Here is a 27,911-nt window from a genome sequence, read left to right as displayed (position 1 = left end):
TCGTTCGTGATTTATGTCTTTTGTAGAAAGATAATTTGTCTAAAAAAGGTCAATTAGAAGCATCAAAGTCGTTCCAAGCCAAGTCGAAGGTGAAAATATCTTTTTATGAAGTTTTGTTTTGTGTTGCTTTATAACTATGACAAGTTGGAGAACTCGTTCTGCCGGTTTATAAACTGATTAAGTGAAACTAAAAAAAAAGCTAGTGGTGAGACTAGTAAAATTATTAGGTGAAGCTACCAGGGACGTAGACACTTGTAATGTCACAATGACAGTATCGACTTTTAGTCGTAATTCTTGTTCAATTTCCTTGCCCTCGCAGCTGCTGACAGGTTTACATAATCAAGACCAATTCAGTCTCAAAGGCAAAGGTCAGGAATGGGCTTTTCACCGATGAAAACGCGATTACCGTGCAGGTGAGGTCGACCCGGTTGACAAGAATGAATTGTCACGAAAGGTTCTCCCAGTTTCGTGAAACCTCTACGACCATTGCTGCGTATACAGTTCTAGGCATTTCAAGCATTGTTTTTGCAGTCTTTACAGTATTTGGGAACTTGCTAATTCTGCACGCACTTCGTAAATGCCAAACCTTACACGCTCCAACTAAAGTGCTATTTTGCAGCTTGGCCTTCTCAGATCTTGGAGTCGGCATCATTGTTTACCCGTTATTTGCAACGTACTGTTTTGCGGCGGTACTTGACGATATTGAAGCATTCTGTGCCATTCGAGGACCTTACACCATTGCAGGGTACTGTTTGGCATCTGTGTCTTTTTTCACTATGACAGTGCTATCTTTGGATAGATTTTATGCTTTTACCACGAGATTGAGATACCATCAGCTCGTTACCTTCGAGAGGGCTGTATTTCTATTGGCTGCGTGTTGGATATTTGGATTTATCTGGCCTTTTTCGTGGCTGCTAAACGAGAAAATAGCCATGATCGTGGCGGCTTTGCTAATTTTCTGTTGCGTTGTTACAACTTCGATATCGTACTTCAAAATAACAATTGGAATACGTCGACATCAGCGTCGAATCCAAGAACAACAGACAATTCCAGAGCTACAGCATCATGGTGGAAGTCATTTTAGCATCAATCAATACAAACAGACACTAAAGACCATGATAATGGTATTTTGCCTTCTAATTGCCTGCTATCTTCCTTTTTTTGCTGTTTTGCCATTTACCATGTCAGAGCCAAATTCCTATTCGATGTTGGCGTTAAACATCACTTCTGCGATAATTAAATCAAATTCCCTGCTGAACCCCCTTGTGTGCAGTTGGAGAATGAGAGAGATTAGACGCGAAGTAGCGATTACTCTGCAGTGTGTTTCGTGCTGAACATTTGGTCCATGATCTTATGGGCACCAGTGGTGGGCCAAGGTAGGGTGCCCTACGCTGGGTCCCATAAACGCTTTCCATCTCAGACCCTGCTCTATTTGCACCCCAGAATTATTTATTCCTATCCAAAAGAGTTTGATCTGTACAACTGGTAGCCCGATTAAGTAAACTTAACGTTACCATTGGCTGAAAAAAACAAGTACGGTTGTAATATAAATTAGTATAAATCTACTAGCGTTCGATCACCAATGCCGTTCTCTCCGCATTGGTTACGCTATGCACTATCTATTCTGTTGTAGGTAGTGGACAACCCGGCAGTGTACATATACGGTTGTTTAAGCAACTGTGACGGCCGTCTCTTTGCGTTTTCTAAGTATCTGTGAAGAAGATTTAGAATAGTAGATTTGTACTAAAACTGAATTTGATTATAAGGCTGACGATTTCTATGGATATGTGTGAAAGTTGAATCAGGCTGCGTCTTCGTTAATTGTCACGCAACTCTGAGTTTATAATCTAATAGTTAAAGAGTTTTTCATATATTTTCTGGATTTTTACGCTAGCGACATTGAGCGCGGAAGTCGTATCATTGCTTTAGGCAGCAATATCTCATGAATTTGGCCGATTAAGGCACAAAACTCCGTTTCACTGGTCTGTTAACGGCGTTAATAAATTTTAAGCTCTAGTCTACTTAAATATTCGCTTTCTTATCCTTATCTTCTCGTGATAATGGCGCTATGATGACTTCGCAATGTCGAGAATCAAATCTTTCAGTGATTTTTGCATGTCTTTGCTTTAGCAAATCTCTTTTGATGAGAACTATGTAGAGCCTAAAATTCATAGCAAGTCGCTCTTCTTCAGACTACTGATCGCGGAATTCTCTTTCAGGTGTCCGGACAGTTTTTCGTAACCGTCACGCCTAGAATTAGCTAAGTTTCAAATATAGTCGAACCTCCCGTAAGCGACCATCCAAAATGTCAAGCCTAGGTGGTCGCTTACAAGAGCTTAGACCATATTGGGTCAAAATACCGTACTTTACGAGCACGCGTATTGCACACAGTAAAAACAAATAAAAGAATCAGAGAGTTCCGCTTAGATAGTTACTATTCAAGTTGCTTCGTGAGTATCCTCCTGAATCCAATCGCAAGTTGTAAGCTCAAAATATTTTGCTTCAAGAATCAAGCACAGCTGTCTGGCCGTCGATAAAACCAGGAACATGGAACATCCCGGAAAATCGAATAATTATAATAATTATGAGGAAAATATGTAACATTAAATTTTCAAAAATAAAACAACAAAAAAATAAGCTGGTATCAGCTCGAAATATGAATAGATATTTTGGGGGGTACGGAATCGGTAGGGGAGGAGTAGCGAGCGCCGAGTATTCATTCAACTGCTGACCACAATGAGTGCAGGCTCCTCTTTTTTCCCGCCAATTGCGTCACGTGGTTTTACAGCACTTTGTTTTTCAACACAATGATGGACGACTCGGACGATGAATGCCAGGTAATTCATTGCGTTTCCTTTGTTGATCCCTGATTTCTTCAACATCTGAGGTGTTCGTCTGCGCATCATATAGTTGCTTGTTAAGTCAGTAGCCATACTTTTGTCACTGTTCCGTCTTCATGTTGCACTTAGATCATCCCCAGTTTTCGCGCTTTTCGCTAGGAACGCTTGGCACTATGACCCACCGGCCTGACCTATCAAGTGCAGACTCGGCCTTTCCGGAAGCCCGAATAACAAACAAGTTATTATTAATAAATCATCAGCGTTCGAGCAGCCCGAACTAGTTTAGACAAGAAACTCGATGCCGAAGAGTTTCTATTTCTATCTCAGGGAGAACCTATTTCTTCATGAGAAATCGTGTATATCCTGGTGTATACGCATATCTTTAAATTGACGTAACGAATTGAATAAAGACATGACAGTTGTGTACCCATATTTTGAGTTCGAATGCCACCATCTTGGTTTTCAATGGAGAACGAAATCTGGGAATAAGGGACGGAAGGAATGGATTAGTCCTCTAATCAGTCATTGCAGTCATTTTCATTTTTCTCTCTTTCTTTTTTTTATTTCCTTCCTTTTTTGTTATGTCTCTGTTTTATTTTTTGTATTCCGAGCTGATACCAGTTTATTTTTGTTTAATTTAAGTTTTGAACATTTTATTTTACATATTTTTCTCATAATTATTATAATTATTCGATGTTCCGGGATGTTCCGTGTTCCGGTTTTATCGACGCCCCAGCTGACTGCGCAGTTATGGAGAACTTGTTTGCAAAGAATTTTCCAGGTCTTTTTACAACTTATGGTGATTACATTGTACATGCTAGCAGAAATTGCACGAAGTTCGTTTACTGGTCGCGGCGATCCGAGTGAATTGTGCGGCTGAACATCTTTGCCGTGTTGCTATCTTAAACCCTTTTCAAGAGTTATAACTCCTCTGGAGAGCGAATAATCTCTTTCGAGAGAGCCAAAACGAACCATGATAAACTCCTTGGCCACTCGTCCAGTTCGTGTCACGCAACATGATTTTCTTTAGCAGTCAGGCAGTTTCCTAAAAGAATTGGCGATTGCTAAGACTGCTAAGTATCTTTGTACAACTAGTGAAATAAATTTGGCTAAACTATTGTCAATGCAGATTTTCCTTAGGACTTGGCAAGAACATTGGTTCGTCAATAATCCCGCAAAATTCCCCGCACAATCAAAGTCTTAATTTTCTCGCACAATTTGCCTCCAGAAATCACACAATTTTTTTTTCTTGCACCCTACTAGAAAGCCAGCTAACTTGGAGGTAAGATATTTAATTCAAGTTACCGAAATTCTTATCTTTACAAATTTGGACTGAGATCGACATATTTTGCACGGTGCAAGAAACAAGTCGACATGTTTTTCTTGGAGTTTACTATTATGAATCAATTTAAAATGTATGTGTAAACCTCATTCAGCTTTCTCAGTTGCCTCTTTTAGATATGTACAGATGAACTGCTTGTTATTACACTGGATGGTTTTCCTGCAAAAAGGTGTCATGCACACGTTACGTATCAGAAAATTTCCCTTCAATACCTGCAAAATGTGAAAAAAATAATATTGATTTTGTGCTATTGTTTTGTCACTTCGGAATATTTAATTGCTTCATGCAGTTGCAGCTGTAACCAAGTTCTAAAGAAACCGTAAATATAGCCCTAAATAATAAATGTACCAAATGTCAGTAGTTAAAATGACAAGCGGACTGCGTCCACTCTGATTAATAGGTGCTAAGGACAAACGATCTTGGCTCCCAAAAATGTCCTGTCATCAGAGGTTCTCTTTTTCACATGAAAAAAGCACAAGTATATCATTGTTTACATTTCTTGGCATTTCAAGTTCCATATTGGCAATCTGCACGATCTTTGCAAACATTCTTATTCTGCGCGCTCTTCGAAAATGCCAAAATTTACACACCCCGACCAAAGCGTTGCTGTGTGGTTTGGCTTTCTCGGATCTTGGGATTGGAATCTTTGTTTATCCATCTTTTGCAGGGTATTCTTTTGCCGCGGCATTCGATAACATCGAGGCATTCTGTGCCATTCAAGGTCCCTACACCATTGCAGCCTATTGCTTAGGATCGGTGTCTTTTTTGACAATGACTGCAATCTCTTTGGACAGATTTTATGCGTTTAACATGAGATTGAGGTATCATCAAATCGTGACCTTCAAGCGGATTGTGTTACTTCTAACTGCGTTTTGGTTATTTGGACTGATTTGGCCTTTTTCGTGGCTGATAAGCACAAAAATTGCTAACTTGATAGCCGCTGTGGTAATTTTAACTTGTATTGTGATTTCATCGATTTCGTACATTAATGTAACTACTGGATTGCGTCGCTATCAGCGCCAAATCCAAAAACAATGCTCAGTTACCCAGCAACATGGCGGAAATCTATTCCGTTTTGGGCAATACAAAAATTCAGTAAACACCATGATTTTAATCTTTTGCCTTCTGCTTGCCTGCTATCTTCCGTACTTTATTGTTGCTATAGTTACCATGGTAATGGGTAAAAGTTCAAGTACGATGTTGGCATGGAACATGACGTCTGCGTTTGTTTATCTCAACTCTCTGTTAAACCCACTTGTTTACTGTTGGCGAATGGGAGAAATCAGGCGTCCAGTGGTTATTGCCTTGAAGTGTTTTGCACGTTGAATCTTTCACTGGCAGATTATTCCACCCCGACTTGGAGATTTCGCAAAGAATTTTGAACTGAGAAACACAAAACAGAAGATTTGTCAGTAGAGGTTGTATCGTTCTTTCACCCTGTTTGACGTGTTTTCACTATCGTCCGCACTGAAATGCCGGAAAACGCTAATGAAAACAGAAACTATCGACAATGAAGTGCAGTCTTTTGAAAACGCATCGTTTTGTAGACGCTCCGTTTCTAGTGTGGGCAGGTGTATACGAAGACTTTTGTGTCGAAAAATCGACATATACTATCTCTTTCATTAGCGTTTTAGTGTGGACGTTAGGCGAAAACACATAAAAAGTATACTTTTTGAATGAAAACGTATTATTCCGTGGCGGATCCAGACCTGAGCTGAGGGGAGGGGTGGGGGGAGAGGGCGGTTTTGTTTTGCTTGTCATTTCTTCTTTTTTCACTCAAAAATAAGAGGGGGGGGGGGTGGAGGGGCGGGCCTCCTCGAGATCCGCCATTGTTATTGCGGAGAGATGAAAAGCAGACGAAAATGCTAGTGCGGGCGAAATATTTTTCTTCGTTTTGGTTGAGACGAAAGCGAATACTTTTAAAAATGCGTTAGTGTGGTCGGCGTCTTAATTATAACCCAAAATGGTTTTAATTTGAAGGTGTTTTTTAAGTCACACTTTACACTTTTCTTCATTATGACTGAATGTAGAGATAATTTAAGTATATCAGTGTATCCCAAATGACTGTCATTGCTTGGCGCCACTTTACGATCGGACGTTTGAAGTAAATCCCACTAAAATATATGTTTTCTGAAACCTTACATTTGACTTTTTTTGTTATCATCGACTGAAAGACCAATCAGATTATACTTAGCCTTATCGAGGAACTCAGAACCGACACCTCTATAAGACGAACATCTCTCTAAATCAAACAGGAGTTAGTCCCTGTAGAATTTCACACATTTCATTGTTCAAGCCATTTGATGTTATCATCGCAACCGTATTTTGAAAGGCATGTTAATAAATTTTGAATTGTCTTGGTTTTAATTTGCAGCACTTTTAATTTTTTTCAGGCAAACTTTAACCTATTTAACGATTTTCACCTCGACAATTTTGGTGATTTTGATCATGAAACAGGATGTAATATATCTCTGGAGATGTAATTGTTTTCAGCGCAATTTGTGTGTTGTTTGTGTGTGAGCCTGAATAAATGAAGTAAAAATTGTAATCTTGTTGCACGTCTTGATATGCCTGGGTGCTTTTGGAGAAAGCAATGACAATGATAAATAAAATGAAATAAATAAATGAATAAATAACGGGATGGCGAATCTAAGATGGCGGCTGTGCGGAACTAAAAAGATCATTTCTCAGTTTTATGTCGCCATCATTTTAATAATGTTTGAACCTTCAAGGGAAACACTTTTGGACATGCTATATATTAGCCAAATTTCCTTCATTGTTACTGAGTTTTAATAACATCGGAGTTACAGGGAAAGCCTTTCCCTTTCCCGGTCCGAGAAGACTAAACAAAAGTTCACCCTGAATAGAGTTATGGTCTTATTCCAGTCTGGAGTTAAAAAAGGTAAAGTCTGTATACGGGCCAAGTGGTCCATCAGGCCGGAGCTTAGGCCGACGGACGCCGACGTCCCCGACGGTACAAATTTGAGTTTTCATTTGCCCAGCACGAACTAAATTTTATCAGGCTCGAAAAATCCCATACAAATAGTTTAATTTTTTTTTCCAGTCGTATCTTTTCTTTGGTAATTTGCTAGAATAGTTCTTATGCGTTTCACAATGAACTGAACTTATCAATAAAAACTGCCTTTATCGTCAAAGCTTTTCGTTTTTCTCAGAACCAAATTAAAACGTGCCAGACTTAAAGTGAATAAATTACTGCATTGCGTCAGCAAACATGTAAAATGTCACTTGAGGAATTATACCCAATGCATTATATTGTTTGAACTTGCTTTTCCTGACATTGACAAGTTGTAAATAGTAATACCTAGCTTTCCGAGAACGAATCATCTAGAAATTTACGTGCACGTCTCCCTATTTTTTTTTACTGATGAGGCAGTTCGGAACCCGGATTTGTATTTGGAATTGTCACTATTGCAGCATAACGAGATCACGAGGATATAATGAGATATGCGGCGATGGGATGGGTTTATCACTTTGTAAATAACGAAATGCATACAGGATGTAGATGAAAGTTCGCGGTTGGGAAGGGTACACGCAAACCTACAGAACTATTTGGAAATCACGTGCTTTAGAAATTCTGTTGGAGACTAAGGTGCGAAAGTGACTGACATAAAAGTGGGGCAAAAAGAAGACCAAATTTTTTTTTTCTGTCTTTCTCAGACAAGCCGAAAGAATAAAACGACAACGCTTTACATATATTTGTTTGTAGTCAGCTATTAAACGTCAGATAGCTAGGGTCATTAGACGTTTTATACGAGCCATTTTTCTTATCTTAATGGCCATTTTAATGTTGTAAGGTCTATAAAAGAAGCTTTATTGCTACGAAGTAGGAAACTGATTGCGGGAAAAGATGAAGAAATATTACATAATACCGAAATTACATATCGTTAAATGATTTTACGTTTTCTTCTAGATGACAATATAATAATTTAAATAATTTGCTTTTAACCTTTTGAATAATGGATTTGTAGATTACGAAATTTATACAAGATGTAGATGAAAGTTCGCGGTTGGGAAGGGTACACGCAAACCTACAGAGCTATTTGGAAATCACATGTTATTGTTAAATGATTTTATGTTTTCTTCTAGATGACAATATAATAATTTAAATAATTTGTGTTTAACCTTTTGAATAAAATTAAAACCTTTAGTTTTACGCAATAAATTTTGTCTATCCATGAACATTTAAGCTGAAAAAAATGCATTTCCGTATATTTGAATGCGTACTACTTTTGGCTAAAGACATTTCATTGTATTCTCCATTGGTTAAGTGTATGACCGAAATTTTACGATCTCAGCAAGACCACAATGCCCTTAACTAACGTGCTAGGTGGTTGTAATTTGGAAGTGGGAGGGCATTGTTCAATTAAGGCGATAAATTTACCCACGTACTATTCAACACCTTTCTTAGCTAGGCGTTATGGGAACGGCTTGATAGAATAGCTTTTTTCAGTATTATGTTAATCAGGTAATTTGAAAATTTGAGGTGGTCAAATAAGGACAATGCTCATCGGAAGAACAACGACGTTTTGACAAGATAAAAACTTAACTATTGTACAGCTGCCCGGTTTCACATCATATCGAAGCTCGAAGCGCTAGTTGACGCATCAGGCAGTAAATATAATCGATCAAACGTCGCTCAGTGACGATTACTTTGAGCTATATAATGGAAACGATTTCAGTGAACATTACGAGCGAAAAAAATTTGAGTGTTCAGCCAGAATCTTGCTATTATCTCGATCGGTTTCAGATCTTCCACGCTGGGCCACCGACCACTGAGTACATCGTCAACTGTACGCTAAATGCCATCCTAGCAATCGCAGCCATTCTTGGGAACGGGATGATTCTTCACGCCATTCGGAAATCTGCGGCGCTTCGCCCTCCATCAAGAGCACTGCTCTACAGTCTGGCTGCCTCTGATTTTGGCGTTGGGCTTATTGTTCAACCATTTTACGTTCTTTACAAAACAGCAGAACTTAAGAACAATCACCTGCTCTACTGTGTAGGAGGGATTGGATTTCATTTGTCCGCAAACGTGTTCTCCGCCGTTTCTTTTCTGACCGTGACAGCCATCGCCATTGACCGAGTTCTTGCCCTTCTTCTTAGAGCCAAATATCAAACAACAGTATCGCTGAGGAGGGTAATAAAAGTCTTATTGACCATCTGGGCGCTTACGGGTCTGTGGGTGTTCAACTGGATTTGGAATTTGGAAACTTACCAAGTGTTTAATATCACCGTGATCAGTGTATGTTTGTTGATTTGTTCAGTGTCCTATATAACACTCTGGGTAACTCTTTGCCAACTCCGAAAAAAGACAGTTTCAAGACGGAATGGCGGGGAAATTACACCAAACGGGGAAAATAACGTGGGTTCACGGACATTGTTAGTATACAAAAGATCTGTCACCAATATGTTTTGCGTTTATGCGTTAATGCTTGTTTGCTATGTGCCATACTTGGCCATGTTTTTTGTCATACAAACTACAAAAGTAAATTCAACTAAAATCCTGGCACTGAGTTACACGATGACCGTGTTATTCGCGAATTCTGCTTTTAACCCTTTCTTGTACTGTTGGCGCATAAAAGAAATTAGAAATGAAGTACTTTTAACGCTCACTAAGTTTGCCTGTAAGAGTGAGTAAAAATTGATCAGTAATGTCCTGTTGTTATCAATACCACGGGTGGATATTGAGATGAAGCTTTTCAGGAAATTGTTAAATTGGATTTCAAAACTGGAAACGAATCACACAAAAAAATTTGTTATCTGTTACTAACATTGATTTTCACTGATATTTGTTATTGCTGACAATGCCCGCGGGTAGTTGACTAAATATATGTTCATAACGAGAACGACAACTGAAATTTGCACACTGATGCACATTGAAATTTGCATTTAAATACATTTTTTGTATTTTTTAATAGCATGGTAAAAGGCACAGGGCTAGCGCTCTGATGCGTTTTCGTAGCTGATCCGCAACACTATCACTGTTATGAAAAGCTATATTGTAAACAGAATTAAGCCCGGTGATATACGAAGTGTTGTTTACTCAAAACCGAGGAAACGAATTCGAATTATGTTACAAATTTAGCATCAGAAATGCTTAAGATCTAGAGGTTTGCGATGATGTTTGGGAAATTGGTTACTTTCGAAGTATCATATTTATGTCTTATATACATATATGTATTGGCTCTCAGTTTTAAGACCATTTATGACAGTTAGGCTGAGAAGAGCTGAGAAAATAATTTATGTACCTTTTCTGTGAAATTGTGAAATACCATGAGAATAATAAAATTACTCGTAATTAAACTGAGAAGCTTTCAAATTGTCTTCTTCGGGTTTGTACTGCAACAATAAAAATATGACGGGATGAAAAGCTATATTATATCATCTTGAGAGACCACTAAAGATAATAAGATAAGAGATTGGAGACTTTCTCTCAAAGGAACATATGTCAAAAGATTAAAAAAGAATAAACAGGAACAATAAGGCTGATCAGAAAACAGCGACCTGCAAAAAATCCAAGCCGGTACACATGAACATTTTTTATTTCAAAATGATTTGAGGCTCAACAAAGAATGAAACAAGAAGTATATTTATCACATATGTGTGATAGCAGGCTATTTATGCTACCAGTAAGATTGCGATGAAGTGTTCTTAAATGTTTGACTGTTTTAGTATGCAAGTCGATTGGTTTCCATGATGTAAAATTTCAGAAGGGATATATCCTTAGCATAAAATTGATTGGCAGTAATATAAGTTCTGCCAATTCTTAGAATGTAAGTCGATTAGTTTTCCTGTAAAACTTCAGAAAGGATCTGTCCTGAGCATAAAATTGATTTGCAATAATGAAACTCAGTCCTAGCAGCCAAAAAGCTGCGGTCAGCCTTTCATAGAATACTGCCGCCGGCTGCCGATTAAGCGTTTGCTGTTGATGGACATACGGTAGCCACACTGATCAAATCTTTCCAAGCGGTGCCTGAATAGACCTTTTAATGGTTTTTGATGCCATCTTGCTTGGGGGGCAAACACAGCAAAAATTGCAGTAAATGTATTAGAAAAGTTAAAAGTTCGACGCCCATGCATTAACTCGAGAGTGACTGAAGTTCTGAGTATTTAATGGGTTGCAAGGAAACGATATCCTACGAAATGCTTTGTTGACCAAATTGGAAGAACATAGACTTGCTGTGAAGCGAGGAATTGCACTTTTAATTTCTCATACAAGTGTCTGTAGTTTTCGAATTACGACTCGGTTTTAGAGACACATGTATGGAAAAATTAAAACCTTAGATGTGACTTTTCTAGCAAGGTGATTTTTCTCGATTTCCTTCAGATGTGAACTGAAAATTCGTTTACCTAGTATCTTTAGTGCTTAATTCGTGAATACTTCAGAACAAGAATTTTCCGTAAGTTGTTAGACATTAGTTTCTCCATTTTCCCCATACATTTACTATACTTTTTGCCCTGTTGGCCCCCAAGCAAGATGGCGTCAGAAGCCGTGAAAAGCTTTTTTTTGACTGAGTACGTTTGGCTGTGCCCAAGATCCTCCTTGAACACCAACACAAAGATAACAAATGAATTGTTGTTGGGAGAGAAAATTCTAAGTAATTTTCAGCGATGTTTACGAGGCAATACGAAACCATTTGAAAAAGCCTGCTGGACTTTTTCAATGGCCTAATTTGACCTATTTTGGCCTATTTTAGTTTTCACAAAGTATAAACAAAAAAACAACACCAAAGATCAATTCATCATGCTGAGTTTAGTGAATATTCGAAATTTCATAAGAATCTGGTGGAAACGCATGTAAATATGGGACCCCAAAATGGCCAATTTTTACAAAGAAATGTATGTTTACAAGGCAACACGAAACCATTTGACAAGGCCTGCTGGACTTTTTCAATGGGCTATTTTGACAATATCGCGTAGTTTCACTTTTTCTTAGTTTTCACAAAGTATAAACAAAAAAATAGCACCAAAGATCAATTCATCATGCTGAGTTTAGTGAATAACGAAATTTCATAAGAATCTGTTGCACACGCATGTAAATATGGAACTCCAAAATGGCCAATTTTTTCAAAGAAATGTATGTCGGGGGGCAACGCTCGCTTCCTTGCGTACATTTCGTTATAAAGCTGGCCATTATAAAAAAAATTGAAACGCCTGACATGGTCAAGAAGGTCCATTCAATATCGTTTGACTTTCCAAGGTCACGTTCATGGTACTACTGTTGACAGATTAGTGAAGAAAATTCTGTAATCTGTAAGGTTATAATCGTGTTGAAAATGCTGTTGTTAATGTTAAATGTCAGCAGAAAAATGTATTCACTTTTTAAAAAGCGAAAATAAAGGTAATACACATAATGTTCGTGGTTATACAATTGGTTGTAAGGAGACTAAGCTTTTTGGCAATTTTTTTCGCCGTGATACTCCACGCTCTTTAATTGAATTTTGTCGCAAAATTGCAAAAACCTGGGTTCATTTTGAATCCACAAATTCATACTAAAAGTTCATCAATTAGGTACTGGGTTAGATCTGAAAGGTCCAACTACCCGCAACCCCTAGCTTATCAGAAAAGTGAACTGATAGTAAGTAAGTAAGCTTTACACTCGCTGTTTTTTCAAGTTTTCTGCTTTAGAAAGAAAAGGCAATGTTTTCCTCTCGAGTAGCTCCACTGAAATCAAAGCTTCGGTGTTATTGCACTTTTTTGCCGAAAAACCTAATCTCGCCGACTTATCATTAAGATATTTCTTTTAATTTCCTGTCTTATTTGCTTCCTCACGTAAAGGTAATGTTAAGTACGGTAGCAAGAGGTTTGATATAATTGAATCTCTTGGGTGACTTTACCCGTTGCTACTTACCTTTTATTGCACACTTAACTGCTCTCTCGAACAGAATGAATGAACAAATAAGACACCGTTTTCCCAGCTTCTATATGTGTTTCTATACAGTGTCAAAGAGAAAACTATATCACCTTTGGAGAGTAATAAAACAAAATCCGCGAAAGCTATTGTGAACGTCAATCTCCACAAATAGGTCGTGATGATTCTTAAGTGCTGCTGCTAGACTGATTAAAGGATGGAAATCAAAAAGTTACCTGTTTTGTGGATGGTTTTGATCTGAGTATATCGTGGTTTAAGCTTTTCTCGCCCACTAAATATCACTGTGAATTGAAGGCCAAATGGACTAGAAACTCAACTCAAGTGGTAAATTTCGGGAAATTGTTGTTAAACGTGTCTAGTTTTCATTGTCTGTTGCAACTTCCTGTTATTTGGTCAAGACTAAAAAACTTTATCACGCAACTGTTTCGAAGGTAGGTCAAATGCATGTTCAGTGTTTGCTCTATGACACGAACAAATCTTCAGTTTCTTTCTTTACATTAACGTCTTATTGCAATCCCGAGATGACTTGGGCAGGACCAGAGCAAACCACACTATTGATAAACGATTTCAGTGTTAATTTTTTACGATATGCATTGCTTGTAAGGCCCTATCTGATAGTTGACGGGATTGGTTTGTTTTCTATAAGCTATTTTGAGAAGTAAGACACTCTCGCTCCTCAGTTCCATCTATTTTCATGACTAGATGGTTATGATCATTACGATATCGCAGAGGTTCGCTTCATCTGCTATCGTGGCATCGTGGTCGCACCTTGACTTGATTCATTTGTCGATAAAAAAAAATCAGTCTAGAAATAAAGTGTAATAAAAAGTGAAGTACGACAGGAAGCAGCATTTTACTCATTTCGAGTTATGGTTCTTATCGCAATTTTGACGCAACTTAATTAGAAATTTTCATCTGCAAGTCTAGCTCTACAATGGGACCAACTGACTTACAGGCAAGTTACGCATCCATGTCCAAATAGAGCAGAAAAAAGGGCTGTTGATTATTACAAGACGTCTTCAAAGAAATCTCTACTTAATCGGAGATCTTGAAACTTTTTTCACAATATGAGATAATTTTGCTTTGTTCAAGACGTCGTATGTCGTCGTTAAATCCACCCCGCATTTTCAATCAACCATCTTGGATTTTAATTTTTTTGTTCAGTTTTATCTTATGGACCATTACAAACTTGTTCCACAAATAAAAAAATTGTAAGCTAAGCGAAGAAGCGAATAAAAAGTAGCAGTATTCCCAGCGATTAAATTATAGGCTAACCTTGATTTAACAAAACGTGATAATTCGAGTGTCATCGACAAAGGTTCTTTTCGCATTTGAAAAACTTTGGAGGCTTGGCACACCTCTGCTACTAAGCATGCTGACAATAATTCTAAGCCGATCCCAAACCAGTATAGTATTCTTTTAAACAATATAATAGTCACCTAATTTACACATTTTTACTTTGCTTTTGTTCTTCTTCTTATTTTTATCTCGCCTTTTCTTGCATATATTTTATCATTCTGCATTCCATTTTTATCCGTCGAAGGCTGTAGATTGACAGCCGAAAGCTCATGTTCTTTTTGAAATTTTTAGCCAGCGAAAATTTTTATCGTAATTAAAAATTTTGATAAACAGAAGTCAAATCGAAATGTCCAAATAGAACTCACATCAAAATGTAACACCCACTTAAATCTCAGAAGGTTTCATCTATCCTTACCCTTTTTGACCATGAACGTCTGATAATTAAGTGCGGCTGCTTAATCAAAATTTAATTCAAACATTCTCTGCCAGACACTTAAAAATCACGAAGAGCCTGAGGTAAGTATTTTAGTTTGTCTCATTACTTTGATGCCGCATATGGACTTGTAGAGGAACTTAACGTTTCGATGGCTTTGTCTGTTTTGCGTATTCTATATAATCTTAACTCAACATCTTCCTGACTCGAACAGCGCATCTGTTTTATGGGTCTTCTCTGACCTGGGAAGCATAGAATAAGACATTACTGAGTTGCTGTTACCTCTGTTTCAAAACGAGTCTTGGTGCATGCACACAACCTTTGTCTTGCAAATCAAACACATTTCCATATGAAAGGTTCTGCACCAGGACGGCTCGGTTTCAAAAAGAGGTTTAATTCGCCTTGCAGGGGTGGATCTACGATAAACGGTGATAAATGATAAATGGGCATGCTCCCCAGAAAATCTTTTGGATTTTAACACCCTTACTGTCGCCTTTCCTGGGTTTATGAAACATTCTGAAAAAAATTACCGATTTCCGTAAAACGATGAGTCCGCCCCTGTCTTTCTTTCTGTATTTAACTTGACAGATAACACATCGACTTAGACCAACTGTCTGTGCATCTTCGAGATAACGTCTGCCAGAAAGAAATCTCTTCGTTTAACATAAGTTTTATTTTCACAACGTTTTAGGTAAAAGACGCACGAGTCATGTGGTATTCTACGGAGACAAAGGCCGCTCAAATCGGTCTCACTGCTATGTTCTCAGTGCTCACAATCACAGACATTGCTGGTAATGCGATTGTATGCCTGCTGATAATTAAATTCAAAGACATGAGGTTGGTAACAGGGGAAGCATTTATTAAACAAAATAATCATTACGATAAGGGGTGGAGGGCTTGCATGATGCTTATCCGTCTGATACATTCTATTTTTATAGGTATATTGTTTTTCCGGTCGAGGCTGAATATTCTTATTTTTTTTACCGGTTTTAGGCTGAAAATATTCTTGTGAATATTCTTAGATTATAGCGTATGACATTTCCGTTTTCGAATGTATTTGTTGTCTGGATAGTGGTAATTTTGGAACCAGCCTAAAAGCATTAAAACCTGATAGGACGCACACAACTTCTTGCTGAAGTGCTATTGGCATTGAACATGCGGATCATGCTGTTTTTGTTACTTTTTTTGCCAGTTTTGCCTTTTAAAGAAAGGAAGAATTTTATACGATTTAGTTAAAAACATATAACAGTAATGTATTGTGATGTGAAGTATGTATGGAATAATTCATATTTGAACCGCAGTTGTGGATGAAAGTGAAGAATGATCATCGCAGTAAATTTTCCAATTTAAGTAACTGGAATGAAGAAGCCAGAAAGAAAGGAAAAAAAACAAAAACAAAACAAAAAACAAAAAACAAAAAAACAGAGGGATTCGAACCCGTGACCTCCGCGAATACCGGTGCGATGCTCTACCAACGGAGTTATGAAGTCACACATTAGATGTCTTCCCCTGAGGAGTGAAATGAAGCCCTGATGTTTTTTTCAGGCTTCTTCCTTCCAAATGCTTAAATTGGAAAATTTACTGAGATGATCATTCTTCACTTTTAGTACTGTATTGTATTTACAAATTTTCAACAAACAAAATTATATTTTTTTCCAAATCTCAGCCTCGGGTATATTCTTGAAATAATCTTAAAATTTCGCAAATTTAAGCCTCGATATTCTTGTAAAATACATTTCTATAAAAAAGAAAGAGTGTAAGGGAATGTGTGTCGTCAAATTTGTTGGCCATGGACACGACAAATGTGAAATATGAAATAGTATTTTAGTATAACAATTCAAGGGGCAATACGACGCAATATTTCAATTTTAACTAGACGCTTGCTGCGTGTACCCAGGCAGTCGTTATACTGAGAAGCACTAGCTATATTGCAATTGAGCCAAATGTTCTGCATTTGAAGTCGTACGAAATTCAATCGAATCGATGTGCTCAAGCTATTCTGCCTTTGATTGCATATCTTGGAATCGATTAATAGCTTATTACTAGTTTGCAGGTCTTTAGGGAGTGAAATGAGTCAAGGTCTTTATAGCAGCCTATGAACGTTTCACCATAACTTTGGGAATATATAACCCATTATATCGCCTCGAAGCACCCCTTCAGTGCACTTGCATCATGTTTAACAAAATTAGATTATTAACTGACCATAGAATTAACTGGAATGTTACAATAAGGGATTAAAACCAAGGCCGGGGTTAAAACTGCAGAAGAATTCAAAAGGAGCATACAAACACAGAAACAAGTAAGCAAAACGCATGCAAAACAAAAAGTGATATGGATAGGCAAATTTGGAGTACATATTGAAACGGATTGAACTTGAAACTGACATCGCCCGGTGACTACTTTTAGATAATTTGTTAAAAAGTGCTATTTATAATGCTCGGAAATTATTCTTCTTCGATATGTCGTCGAGATTTTACCAATGAAAGACTGCTGCCTCAGCCAACTTGAAACTTAAAATGTTAAGTTCTATTTCCACAACTCAGAACTAACCATACCACGTATTGAACCGTTTTCAGAATTCCCATGAATTACTTAATCTTGAATCTGGCAGTAGCAGACATCATGGTAGCGTTGTTCATAGTCCCACGGTTCATCTTTGTCCACATTTTCAACCATCCAGACGGAATGACGGGCACAGTTCTGTGTAAACTGTTGACTGGCGGTAATCTCATTTGGATTGGATCAGTCGCCACTGCCTTTACACTGGTTGTTGTCGCTATTGAACGATATCATGCGGTCATAAACTCGCACTCAAACCAAGGGCAGTTAACGGCTACAAAGGTTGAGGTGAGCGGCAAAGGAGACTGCAGATGTCCCTTCAAGAACGCACATATAGACCGGGAGAATATACTCCCAGAAAAATTGGTTGGTGGTGCGCAGCCCGCTTCCCAAAACCCTTACCCTATTCATGACCAAAACGGCTGAAAAACCATACCCTTTAGGGCCGCGCACACCCCTATATAGCCTATATAAGGGAGTACCCCCCGGGTAATACCAGCATCGGTTCCCCCCCCCAAAAAAAGTCTGAAATCTCTCCTTGATTGCAAAGGAAATGTGTTCATAAATATCATGGATGACAAATTACTCCTTAATTTTGGCGCGAAATTTCAGCGTTACCTAATTTATAATTTCACACTTGAAATTACAAAATTGCCATGGCAAAGTTTGCTGACACAATAAACGAATCAAAATCCCATGATTGTTAGGGTTATTTGTCAGCCATGATATTCAAAGGGAATCAAATGGTATACTCGTAAAATTAGGAAATAATTTCACTTTATACGTTTTGTCAAAATTCAAATTATTATAAGAATTTTGACAAAACGCGCGTAAAATTATTCCGTGATTTCACTCGTCACCATTTGATTAACCATACTAGTTTTTACCTCGGTAAATTTCTCCCCAAACCCTCCACATCATCACCTTTGTCTGTACTTTTCTGAAAAAATATTTTGATGAATATGTAAATTTACCTTTAAATAATGGTTGTCTTTCATCTCTTTAAAATATATATCTCCCGCAGTTCAAATCTGTGTTTCATTTTAGTGGCCTCTTTCACACCTTAATGGTTCTATGAAAGCATGCTTTAATACCGTTATTTGTTTTCAAATAATATATCAGCATACGAGCCAAGTGGCCCATCAGGCCGGAGCTTATCTTGGTTTCAGTAGTATGAAGTGACTGGGAGTGTTTCTACACCCCCCTGGATGGGTTGCTAGTCCATCGCAGGGTTACACCCCTCCAGCATTAAATTCGCCGGTACCCATTTATACACCTGGGTGGACAGAGGCACTGTGAGAGTAAAGTGTCTTACCCAAGAACACAACACAATGGGTCCCCGGCCATGGCTCAAACCCGGACCGCTCGATCCGGAGTCGAGCTCACTAACCATGAGGCCACCGCGCCTCCACTTTTAAATAATAGTTAATGCTAACTAATCTCAATACTTCATGTCATTACAGATAATCGTTCCTGTGATTTGGCTCGTCGCGATTTTGTTCAATCTGCCTCTTCTGTTGACCATCTATTACAACAAACAGAGTGACTTCTGCATGCAGTACTGGCCTCAGAAATGGATGGTTAAAGCCAACACCATCGTATGGTTTTTGGTGACTGGAGTAATCCCAATCGTCCTGATGACCGTCCTGTATTCAAGAGTCATCAATGCTCTTTGGTTTCAGAACGAGGATAGTAGCGACAATGTTCGACAGGTAAGCATAAGTTCCACTGAGTCGTCATTTGACTCTTGCGACACTTAGCCATGGCTACACAGGAGAACATTTTAGTACGGATTTCAAGATTTTGCTGGATTTCCTCATTCTCGAGCTCTCGGCGGCCAAGAAGCTCTACCGCCGCCCAAATTTTACCACCACTCCAAGAAATCCTACCAGCTGCAGAGGCTACGAAGAATGTGATCATGACTTTCGTTTCCCCATGTAGATTGCCTCAGTAGAACTTTTCCAGATCGGTTTGCTTGGTTGAGAAAGCTCTTTCTGTATTATAAGGTCTGCTGGTTGTTACACTTGGTAAGTGAAGAATAAATGGTTTCTTCTTCGTATTCGGCTGAGAACAAAAATATATTCGATATTTACTAGAGTTCTCAGCGGTCGGGAATCCTGAATCCTTAAATCTGATTGGCCCATCGCGCGCGCTCTGGGCAGTCCTAATTTTCCCATCCGGACCCCGAGTACGGACCGCTCCGAAATTATTTGCTCTAAGTATTAAAGTATTATGTAGCTTTTCATGCCATGTCCTCATATGAGATAGTAATAATGTTTTCATTCTGTTTTAGGCAGTGCTAAAAATCCGACGGAGGGTCACCAAGATGGTTGTAACTGTGAGCGTTACCTTTGTATTGTGCCGTCTTCCTGCTTTGACAATGTACATGGTGAGTTACTTCAGTCCTTCACAAGTCTACAGTGACGTACTACACATACTGTCAGTTGCCCTGGTCACCCTTAACTCCGCCATTAACCCCTTCATATATGCCCTCGTGAACCAGCGCTTTAGACAGCACATCAAGGAGCTGATATGCTGTGTTGGTGCATGCAGAAACAACGTAACCGACGTTAGTCCAGGCATCACTGGAGTTCAGGATGGAAACCGAAACACTACACCTGTACAGATAATGGAGCTGCAGCAAGTGTCGCAAGCGGATTTACCCCCCTGATGTAGCTCATCTGAGTCTTACGTTTGCTATCACAAGCGACCGTATCCGTGTCAGTGAGAGCCCTTTCGTCTTGTTCAAGTTGATTCAAAAAGGCAGTGTGATAGTCATCAAGACCATTTCAGTCCGTTTTACGAGGTGTAGCTACATACACTCTCAATCGCTAGTAAGAACAATCGTAAAGAATATCGCAAAGCGATAACCCACCTTCATCGTGCATGGTCAGTGTGCGACCGATGGCCGATCCTTTGATTGATCCACAATCTTCCTCTGTTCTTTGAGTTGAAACATATTCTCTTCCCCTTTAATAGCGAGTATTTGTATCAAGATTATAATGTGGAAAATGGAGGTCAGTGCCTTGAGCTTGCAAGATGATGTAGCAGCGCGCAATGCATCCAGAGTAAAAAAGTAACTTCCTGTCAATTGTGTGCCGATGACAGCATTTTTTATTGTTTTGTTTAGTCTTAGGTGTCTTTAAGGTAGTTCGGATCCTTTACATAAACCTTATAGGCTTCCCTGGGCTTCCTTGCCTTATGCGTTGATAGTTTGTAAACATATTTATAAATAGCATAAAAAAAAATAAATAAAAAATAGGCGAAATCCTAATATACCCTACCTCTTCAGTTCCATCTCTTTTTATGGAATTTTGGCAGAACGAGTAAATGTTGAGGAACTCGAACCGCAGGCGAGCTGAGTTTTCTGCAGCTTTTTCGAGTTCTCCCAAACTTTCTTGAGTGTTCCCATGAACTATGTCCTGAACTTTTTCCTCGTGAACTATCACGCATAGAAATTGAGAGCGAATAACCTAATTGTCTAAGTATGAATCTACAAATCCTTCAAAACTTTATCTTAATCTCGGTAAATCCTCTTCACAGACACTTCTAAAATGCGAAGACGCGACCGTCACTGTTGTTTACAACCACACTATCTATTAAGCAATTAGATTATGAGCTCGAGATTTCTATCGCGTGATAGTTGACGAGGGCGCAACCCGAGTCAACTACCACGTGTGGAAATCGAGGGCGAATAATCTAATTGTATTATTATAAATTTACTAGTCGTTCAAAACTTTGTCTAAATCCTCTTCACAGACACTTCGAAAACGCCAAGAAGCGGTCGCCAGCTCGTTAACAAGCGCACACTGCTACGCTACTCATATCTATCACAGAATTACTGGTTTTCAGTGTCACGCTATTCAAAATAGATCAAAATAATAATCAAAGCCGGTTAATAGATAAAGTCCAGAATCTGGGAAATGAAAGAAGGTAAATATGCAAAGACTCTCGCCAAAATTCTGGTCACAGCAATTTTTCTTATGCGAGATATGCGGAGAAATGTTCTTCCCAAATTTATAGAGATTTGTATGGAGACGCCATGCTGGTGCCCATCCGTATGGGCACCAACATGGCGGCCGGAAACCAACAGAAACATCTGTCACTGAGTTTTGCTACAAAAGCGTGAATTTATCCCTCGAGAAACTCTAATACATTAAAATAATACTTTTTCTGAGACATGAACTGTTCAGATAGCCAAGTTCCCCGAAATAAGACACTTTTTTAACCATCATGACAGCTCTCTAGGCCGTCATGTAAATGCCGCGTCACGCAAAAGCTGAGAAATTCAAGCGTAGTGTATCACAAAAACAAGAACCCTTTCGGAGCAAAAATTTGTATGAATATTAGTTCTCAGCTGCTCTTATACATCATTAAAGTAAAATCTCAGAAAGATCAATAGTTTTGTAGTTCGAATTTTAGTGACGTCATGTGAAAACCAGCTATAGATAGTGAGTAGCGTAGCCAATCAGCGAATGGCATTCGTGATAGAACGCTAGTAGATTTATACTAAAACAGAATAGACGTGCGCAGCGTAGGCAACGAGAGAATGGCATTCGTGATAGAACTCTAGTAGATTTGTACTAAAACTCGATAGAAACACGGATAAAATGCTCCCCTTATCTTTTAGCCGGAAATTACCGCGAGGAAAAGAAAGGAAAATCATGCATTCGTAACAAGATGAAAATTCTCTTCGCACGCTGAAATAACATTACTTACATTTACAGGTTTTCACTCTTTAGGCGCTTTTCATCCTTTTTATCTAAATTAGTCCAAGATAGTATGTCTGAGGTGGAGGCTGTTTTTCATAAATAGGACCGTCCTTTTCTCCGTCTTTTGAAGCTGACGTGCTGTGGATCGTGTGGGCCTCCCCCGTCACAAAAGGCAAGAAAAAAAATCCCGGTCTGAACAGAACTAAGAACTTCAAATAGCTTTATTGACGCTGAGACGGCCGTAAAAGACACTTAGCCCTTCAATCTTTTGCACTCGCTTGGCCATCAACTCTCACTTCTCACTTGACAATGCACGAATATCAAAACAAAACAGAAAAAGAAAGAACAGAAGAACTATTGATTTCCATCTCTTTGAATTTTTAACCTTCAGAAATACGTTCTAAGAGTGGACGAGAAATCTTGTTCATTTGACAGGCAGACCATGTCAGCTCCCGTTGGCGTATTAGTCAATTTGCATTCTCATTTATCAACTCGAGTTTCTGATGATAAGGCAAATGACCTGACCGCCTTATATCTTGTCCACACTACGTCGGAGAAAAATTTGACAACGCAACTTTATTTCTACGGTTCAGGCCTAGCGTCCACTCTAATTTGTCACGAAAACTAAGCATTTCGAGAACGTTCTTCAAACAGGAGGAATTTGAAAAAGCCGGTTTTCATTTGCTTTTAATGTGGACGGAAAACATTTTGAAAGCTGAGCTTTTTGAGAACGATGGCATCACGATTATTATGTGTGATCTCCCTCAGTCCCGAGGTTTCCTAAAATACAAATCCAAAATGACTATACTGATTGCTGCGTTTTCAAATTTCTCTGGCGTGGTGTAGGCTCGATTACGTCTCCTCTCGGGGAGGAACGTAGACTCGGGACTCGAGAAAGCGGCGGAAATCGAGCCTAGGCCTGGTGTGGACGGGGCCTCACCCAACATTATTGGCTTAAATTTCCCCTTCTCTCAACAAAAATATTAGACATGAAAAAAGAAAAAAAAAAGACACGTAGAAAGGATTCAGTTCATTTAATTTCGTGAAGTTGTTACTGAAGTAAGATTATAATAGCAATGAAAGTACTTTTTGAAGTCACCGCCGTTGGAGTCTGCGGAATGTAAAACTAGTCAATTTTATTTATTTGTCCTGCAGGCAATGTCAACGTGCTGCGATTCACGCCAAGATATTTGTTTATTCTATTCATGATAAGATGAAAAAGAGTCGGAAAAGAGTTCTAATTGAGTTCTATGGCAAAATTGTATACTGAAATGGAAAAAAAAAAGGCGTTTTGTCTTCTTCTCAGAAAAGTGTTACGAAGGAAAAGACATTTTCAGCGTACGATTTGAATTGTCGCTAACAAATTATACGTTTTCTTGGAGAGAGGCTCATTTGTGTGTGCTCAGTGTAGTTTATCTTTGCGACATGCCGCTGTATACATTCTTCGTAAGAACACCTCATCACTAAGAGATATCTCATCACAGCAATTATGAAGCGTACTTGCGAAAATATCACATTGACAATGTAGTAGTTTTTCTCATGTGAACGAAAACGTCGTTGACAGAAAAGTAATGACACTTGTTAAATAAGAGATAAAATGCTAGTTTATCGTAAGCTTCCCTCAACCTCCCTATTCCTTACCTGAGCATTTTGTGAATTTGCTTTAACTACCCAGGAATTATGTAAAAATACATGGATTTCGGAGAACAGGAGAGAGATACAGCAAGAGTAAGGTGTCTTTCCCAATAGTATAACACATATATACTTTTCGGTCAGTGCTCGTATCCCGGAGTCCAAGGGGCTCATTATTAAATCACTGCGCCATTTTTTTTTCCTATTCCAATTCAGTTGAAATAGTTGATTTGAGAAGTTGAAAATTGCTCAGTAGTTTATGACAAGCTAAATTAATCAATGACTTGATATTTCTTTGTTTAAAAGTGTCGTTTCCCAGGCACATGTTTAACTAAGACGAAAGGGAGTCAAATACAGTGGAAGTCAGCTCATTACAAATTACGTAATGACTAGCTGTGATGACCACTGGCGAATCTCGGTTAAAACGAACTACAACAATGCCGATAGGAGGTTTTAGCTCAAGCAGTTGTTATAAACTGCTTTACATAAAAAAAAGAAAACTCTATATCAGTACGTGGGCATTATTAAGAAAAAAAAAAAAAAATTCCTCGTAATAAGGAACTGAAGTTGTTAAATTAAAGTACGTATGTTTGTTTGTCCTTGACACCTGAAAACCTATTGTGATTGGTCGACCGCTTGTTGCACGAAAGCCCCGTTGCCGTGCAACCGATTGTAGCCAATCGGGTTTCATGATTAATTCGAAGTTTATTGCGTACCAAATTAACGTGTTGTGCAATCTTTCGGATGTTTATGTACTCACTCGCAATGCTTTAGTACCGTGTAATCAAGAATTTTGAGTACTCGCGATTTGGAAATCATGTACGATCCTGGAGGAATAATAAGTTCCCGACACAGATCCATTCTCTTCCAAATTTCTTCGCAGCCAAACTTGAAAAGGCATCGTCGTCAGTAAAATGGCTATTCAAGAATTTGGTTGTCTATTTAAGAAAATATTTGTCAAAGCCAACGCTAATAAAGTTATTAAACAGAGCGATATTTAAGTCATGACTTCGAAAGTTCCGAGCTCAAATTGATTCCAGGCGATCACTGCTGATCTGAGTTGATTCCATTCCCGTTGCTTCTTCAGCGAAAGGTAAGTATATTTCAATCCAGTTTTCTGTGCCTTTTTCCTTGATTGTTCAGCTCGAGCTCATCAAAAGAGGACCGGATTTATTGAACGGTAGCTAATCGTAGAAAATACAAAGTTTCCAAGGTTCGAAAGGCTTGTTTTAAGAAACATCTATTCAGTCCAAATTGGTTTTGCAGCATCGCTTTGAACCATTAAGCCCACGAGCTGAAAGGTGAATGGCATCTCGTTTCGGGTCAAGTTTTTGGACAACCTGTTTTTAAAGAGTTCAAATCACTTTTTTGATCAGATTATGAAAATAACATTCTTCGAAAGAACACCTCGTCACCGTCGCTAAGAGAAATATCTTTTAAGACCTGTAACCCTTAAATCGCTTTCTAAGACTCGTTCTCCCTCTTGAGCTTCAAGCCCTTCCTTGAGATTTGAACCCACTCAAATTTTAAGAGTCGACCGTGGTTTTCGCTCGTTTAAAAGGCAGACAATGACAACTCCTTCTAACTACTCAAGCCGCACCCGGATGATATAAAGTTGAAGATCAAACTTTCGTGTAACTCCTATCTACCAACCCTGGTAGACGCTGGCTTTAAGGTAAAAAATATATAGCTAAAGCCAGAAAGAAAAAGAAACCTATGGCAAAAGCAAACTTTTAAGCAGCTAGCCTTAACCGACCCAAGAGTTCGATTTCGATAGTTCCTTGTTGAGGTTGAAACGAAGATTTCACGGCAGAGTTGATTTCCATGGTTTTTTCGTTAAAAGGATAGTCGTTTTTCGTCCCATTTTAGGTTTTCTTCTGTTTACAAAAGGCGACCGGCCTTACATTATCTAAGACACAAAACCTCTTGTAATGTTAGAGAGGCGTTACAGAAAACGACTTTTATGCGATCACTATATGTACTAGCTGGGACTATAGTTTTGCAAAATTCTACAATAAATGTGCGAATGACCTGTTAGGCCTGTAAGCAAAGGTGAAAAGGTTTTTCTCGTCGGTTAATGCACGTGACTCTTCAACCCTATGCGAGACCTAAGGCTGGACCGGGAAAGGAACTTTCGAGGTACCCACCAACTTTGAACCGTTGTAACTGAAGCGACGAACTCCAAAATTTAGTGACCATTCCTGACATATAATTGTTTGAGAAATTTCAGCAAGAGCCTGGTTGAATCAACGATCGTAATGTTTCCATGGCAACCGTATTTCAGAGAGGCATGTTTTTCAAATTTCGCTGATTTCCCTGAATTTAACGAGAATGTTACTTACACCTTTAAAACTACTTCTTAGATACTCTCGTTATTTTTTGTTTATAAATCTTGAAATCCAGGATGGCTGTTCAGAAGTAATGAGGTATTTTCTTAAAAGAAAGAAAGAAAGAAAGAAAGAAAGAAAGAAAGAAAACAAGAAAAGTCTTATTTCCCCTTTTTCGTGCAGGCACGGTCTCGAGCTCGAGAGCTCTCTTCGGGTTTGAACCTGCTCAAATCAGTTTTAAGAGTGGGTGAAGGTAGCTCTTCTTCATTTGACCAGACCATGTCAGGTCAACCTTAGTTTGCTTACTTCTCGACTTGCGCCTTCTCGTCCATCAGTTCGCGTTATCGATGGTCAGTGGAACTCGGACCTGATCATCGTACTTAAAAGTTTTGGTTCAAAACCCACTCCTCCTAACAGGAATAATCGAAAATGTCCTAACAGGAACAGTGGAAAATGAAAGAGAAGTAATAGGAAGAAACTGGAAATTATAAAGCATGTCAAAGTGCTTTTTGAAGCTAGCGCCTATATTGACTTTGGACTATGTACAATGAAACACTTGTGAAGTTCCGCGATTCACGCCAGGATATTTGTTTATTTCATTCTTGATGTCATGAAAAAGAGTCCAAGGAGGGATCGAATTAGGTCAAGGCGAAATTGTATGCTAAAACGGTTATAATCTCTACGACTGGAACAAAAGCAGTGTCCTTTGGGAATAGTGTGACGGAGAAATTGGAAAAGAGTTCTTCAGCGTATGATCTGAGTTGCCGGTATAAATTTATACAGTTAATTGCCCGGAGAGAGGCTTATTTGTGTGTGCTCAGTGATGTTAATCTTTTCGACATGCCGCCGTGTACATTCTTCGTAAGAATACCTCGTCGCTAAGAGATATCTCATCACAGCAATTATGAAGCTTACTTATGTAATATTAGATTGACACTGCAGAAATTTTCTTACGTGAACGAAGACTTCTTTGACAGCAACGCTGTGATTCTTCTTAAATAAGAAAATAAAACTTAGTCTATCAGAGGTTGCTCTAACCCTCCCACCCCTCCCCCCTCACCTGGGCATTTTGTTAAGCTGTTTTTACCATCCAAGGATCATCAAACTAAAAAATTGCGAGACAGAAAGAGGCGCTACAAGAGTAAGGTATCTTGCCCAATGGTATATTAATAAACACAAACTTTTCGCTCAACGCTCGTACCCCGACCGTTCTAACCATTATACATCACCGCGACTGTTTTGTTCGAATTAGCTGAGATAAGCAAGTTAAGTAAACTGATTTAACAGATGAAAAGTTATTTGAGAAGTTTAAAACAAGCTAAAGCAATTAATGACTTAACATTTCTTTGTTTAAAAGTGTTTCCCAGGCACTTACTCAAATAAGAAAGTGTATCAAATGAAGTTTGCTTATTACAAATTGCATAACGACTAGTTGTCATGATCGTTCGAGAATCTCGGTTAAAACGAACTACAACAATGTCGAAAAGACCTCCCTGCGATCCACAGCCGTAGATTGCATCTACAAATGTAACCAATCACCTTTCAGGATTATTTCAAAGTCTATTGCTTTCCTGTATAGTTGATGTTTATATTATCATTCGTAATACTTTAGTCGTGACCGTGAAATTAAGAATTTTAAATTCTTGCGATTTCTGATCTGGAATTCATATATTCTGGAGGAAGCTAAATTATTCTCAGTTCCGACACGGATCTGTTCTACTTCAAACTCCTTGCCTGCCAAACTTAAAACGCAACGATCGTCATTGGTAACTAGGCTATTCAAGAATTTTCTGTAATTAAAACTGATTGTGTACTTTAATTTAAAAAAATATTTGTCAACGCCCTTGCTAATAAAACCGATAGAGCAATATTTT

At 38.5% G+C, this 27,911-nt stretch overlaps 4 protein-coding genes across 4 annotated transcripts; all 4 read left to right on the top strand.

The window, feature by feature from the left end:
* The first annotated feature begins 214 nt into the window (after window positions 1-214).
* On the top strand, window positions 215-1,429 carry LOC145488854 (melanocyte-stimulating hormone receptor-like). Its single transcript, XM_081467676.1, has one exon. The coding sequence runs from the start codon at window positions 438-440 to the stop codon at window positions 1,332-1,334; it is 897 nt and encodes a 298-aa protein (XP_081323802.1). The 5' UTR covers window positions 215-437; the 3' UTR covers window positions 1,335-1,429.
* Window positions 1,430-4,579: 3,150 nt separating this feature from the next.
* Window positions 4,580-5,861, top strand: LOC145489012 (trace amine-associated receptor 365-like). The gene has a single exon (XM_081467899.1). The coding sequence runs from the start codon at window positions 4,615-4,617 to the stop codon at window positions 5,506-5,508; it is 894 nt and encodes a 297-aa protein (XP_081324025.1). The 5' UTR covers window positions 4,580-4,614; the 3' UTR covers window positions 5,509-5,861.
* A 2,779-nt stretch (window positions 5,862-8,640) lies between these two features.
* LOC145490005 (beta-2 adrenergic receptor-like) lies at window positions 8,641-12,157 on the top strand. The gene has a single exon (XM_081469091.1). It carries the CDS (start codon window positions 8,867-8,869, stop codon window positions 9,839-9,841), a length of 975 nt encoding a protein of 324 aa, XP_081325217.1. The 5' UTR covers window positions 8,641-8,866; the 3' UTR covers window positions 9,842-12,157.
* Window positions 12,158-14,873: 2,716 nt separating this feature from the next.
* LOC145490095 (tachykinin-like peptides receptor 86C) lies at window positions 14,874-20,476 on the top strand. The gene is made up of 4 exons (XM_081469199.1): window positions 14,874-15,644; window positions 17,384-17,654; window positions 18,830-19,078; window positions 19,660-20,476. Exons 1-4 carry the CDS (start codon window positions 15,517-15,519, stop codon window positions 20,035-20,037), a joined length of 1,026 nt encoding a protein of 341 aa, XP_081325325.1. The 5' UTR covers window positions 14,874-15,516; the 3' UTR covers window positions 20,038-20,476.
* The last annotated feature ends 7,435 nt before the right edge of the window (window positions 20,477-27,911 follow it).

This window comes from Orbicella franksi, chromosome 6 (assembly GCF_964199315.1).
Source record: "Orbicella franksi chromosome 6, jaOrbFran1.1, whole genome shotgun sequence".
Taxonomy (NCBI): domain Eukaryota; kingdom Metazoa; phylum Cnidaria; class Anthozoa; order Scleractinia; family Merulinidae; genus Orbicella; species Orbicella franksi.
Note: the sequence above shows the minus strand (reverse complement) of the source record. Positions and strands in the feature narration are given on the sequence as shown.

Coding starts and splice junctions, on each gene's coding strand:
- LOC145488854 (XM_081467676.1), top strand. CDS start 438: ATGAATTGTCACGAAAGGTTCTCCCAGTTTCGTGAAACCTCTACGACC.
- LOC145489012 (XM_081467899.1), top strand. CDS start 4,615: ATGTCCTGTCATCAGAGGTTCTCTTTTTCACATGAAAAAAGCACAAGT.
- LOC145490095 (XM_081469199.1), top strand. CDS start 15,517: ATGTGGTATTCTACGGAGACAAAGGCCGCTCAAATCGGTCTCACTGCT. Junction 17,655..18,829: donor TAACGGCTACAAAGGTTGAG/GTGAGCGGCAAA, acceptor ATGTCATTACAG/ATAATCGTTCCTGTGATTTG. Junction 19,079..19,659: donor GTAGCGACAATGTTCGACAG/GTAAGCATAAGT, acceptor ATTCTGTTTTAG/GCAGTGCTAAAAATCCGACG.
- LOC145490005 (XM_081469091.1), top strand. CDS start 8,867: ATGGAAACGATTTCAGTGAACATTACGAGCGAAAAAAATTTGAGTGTT.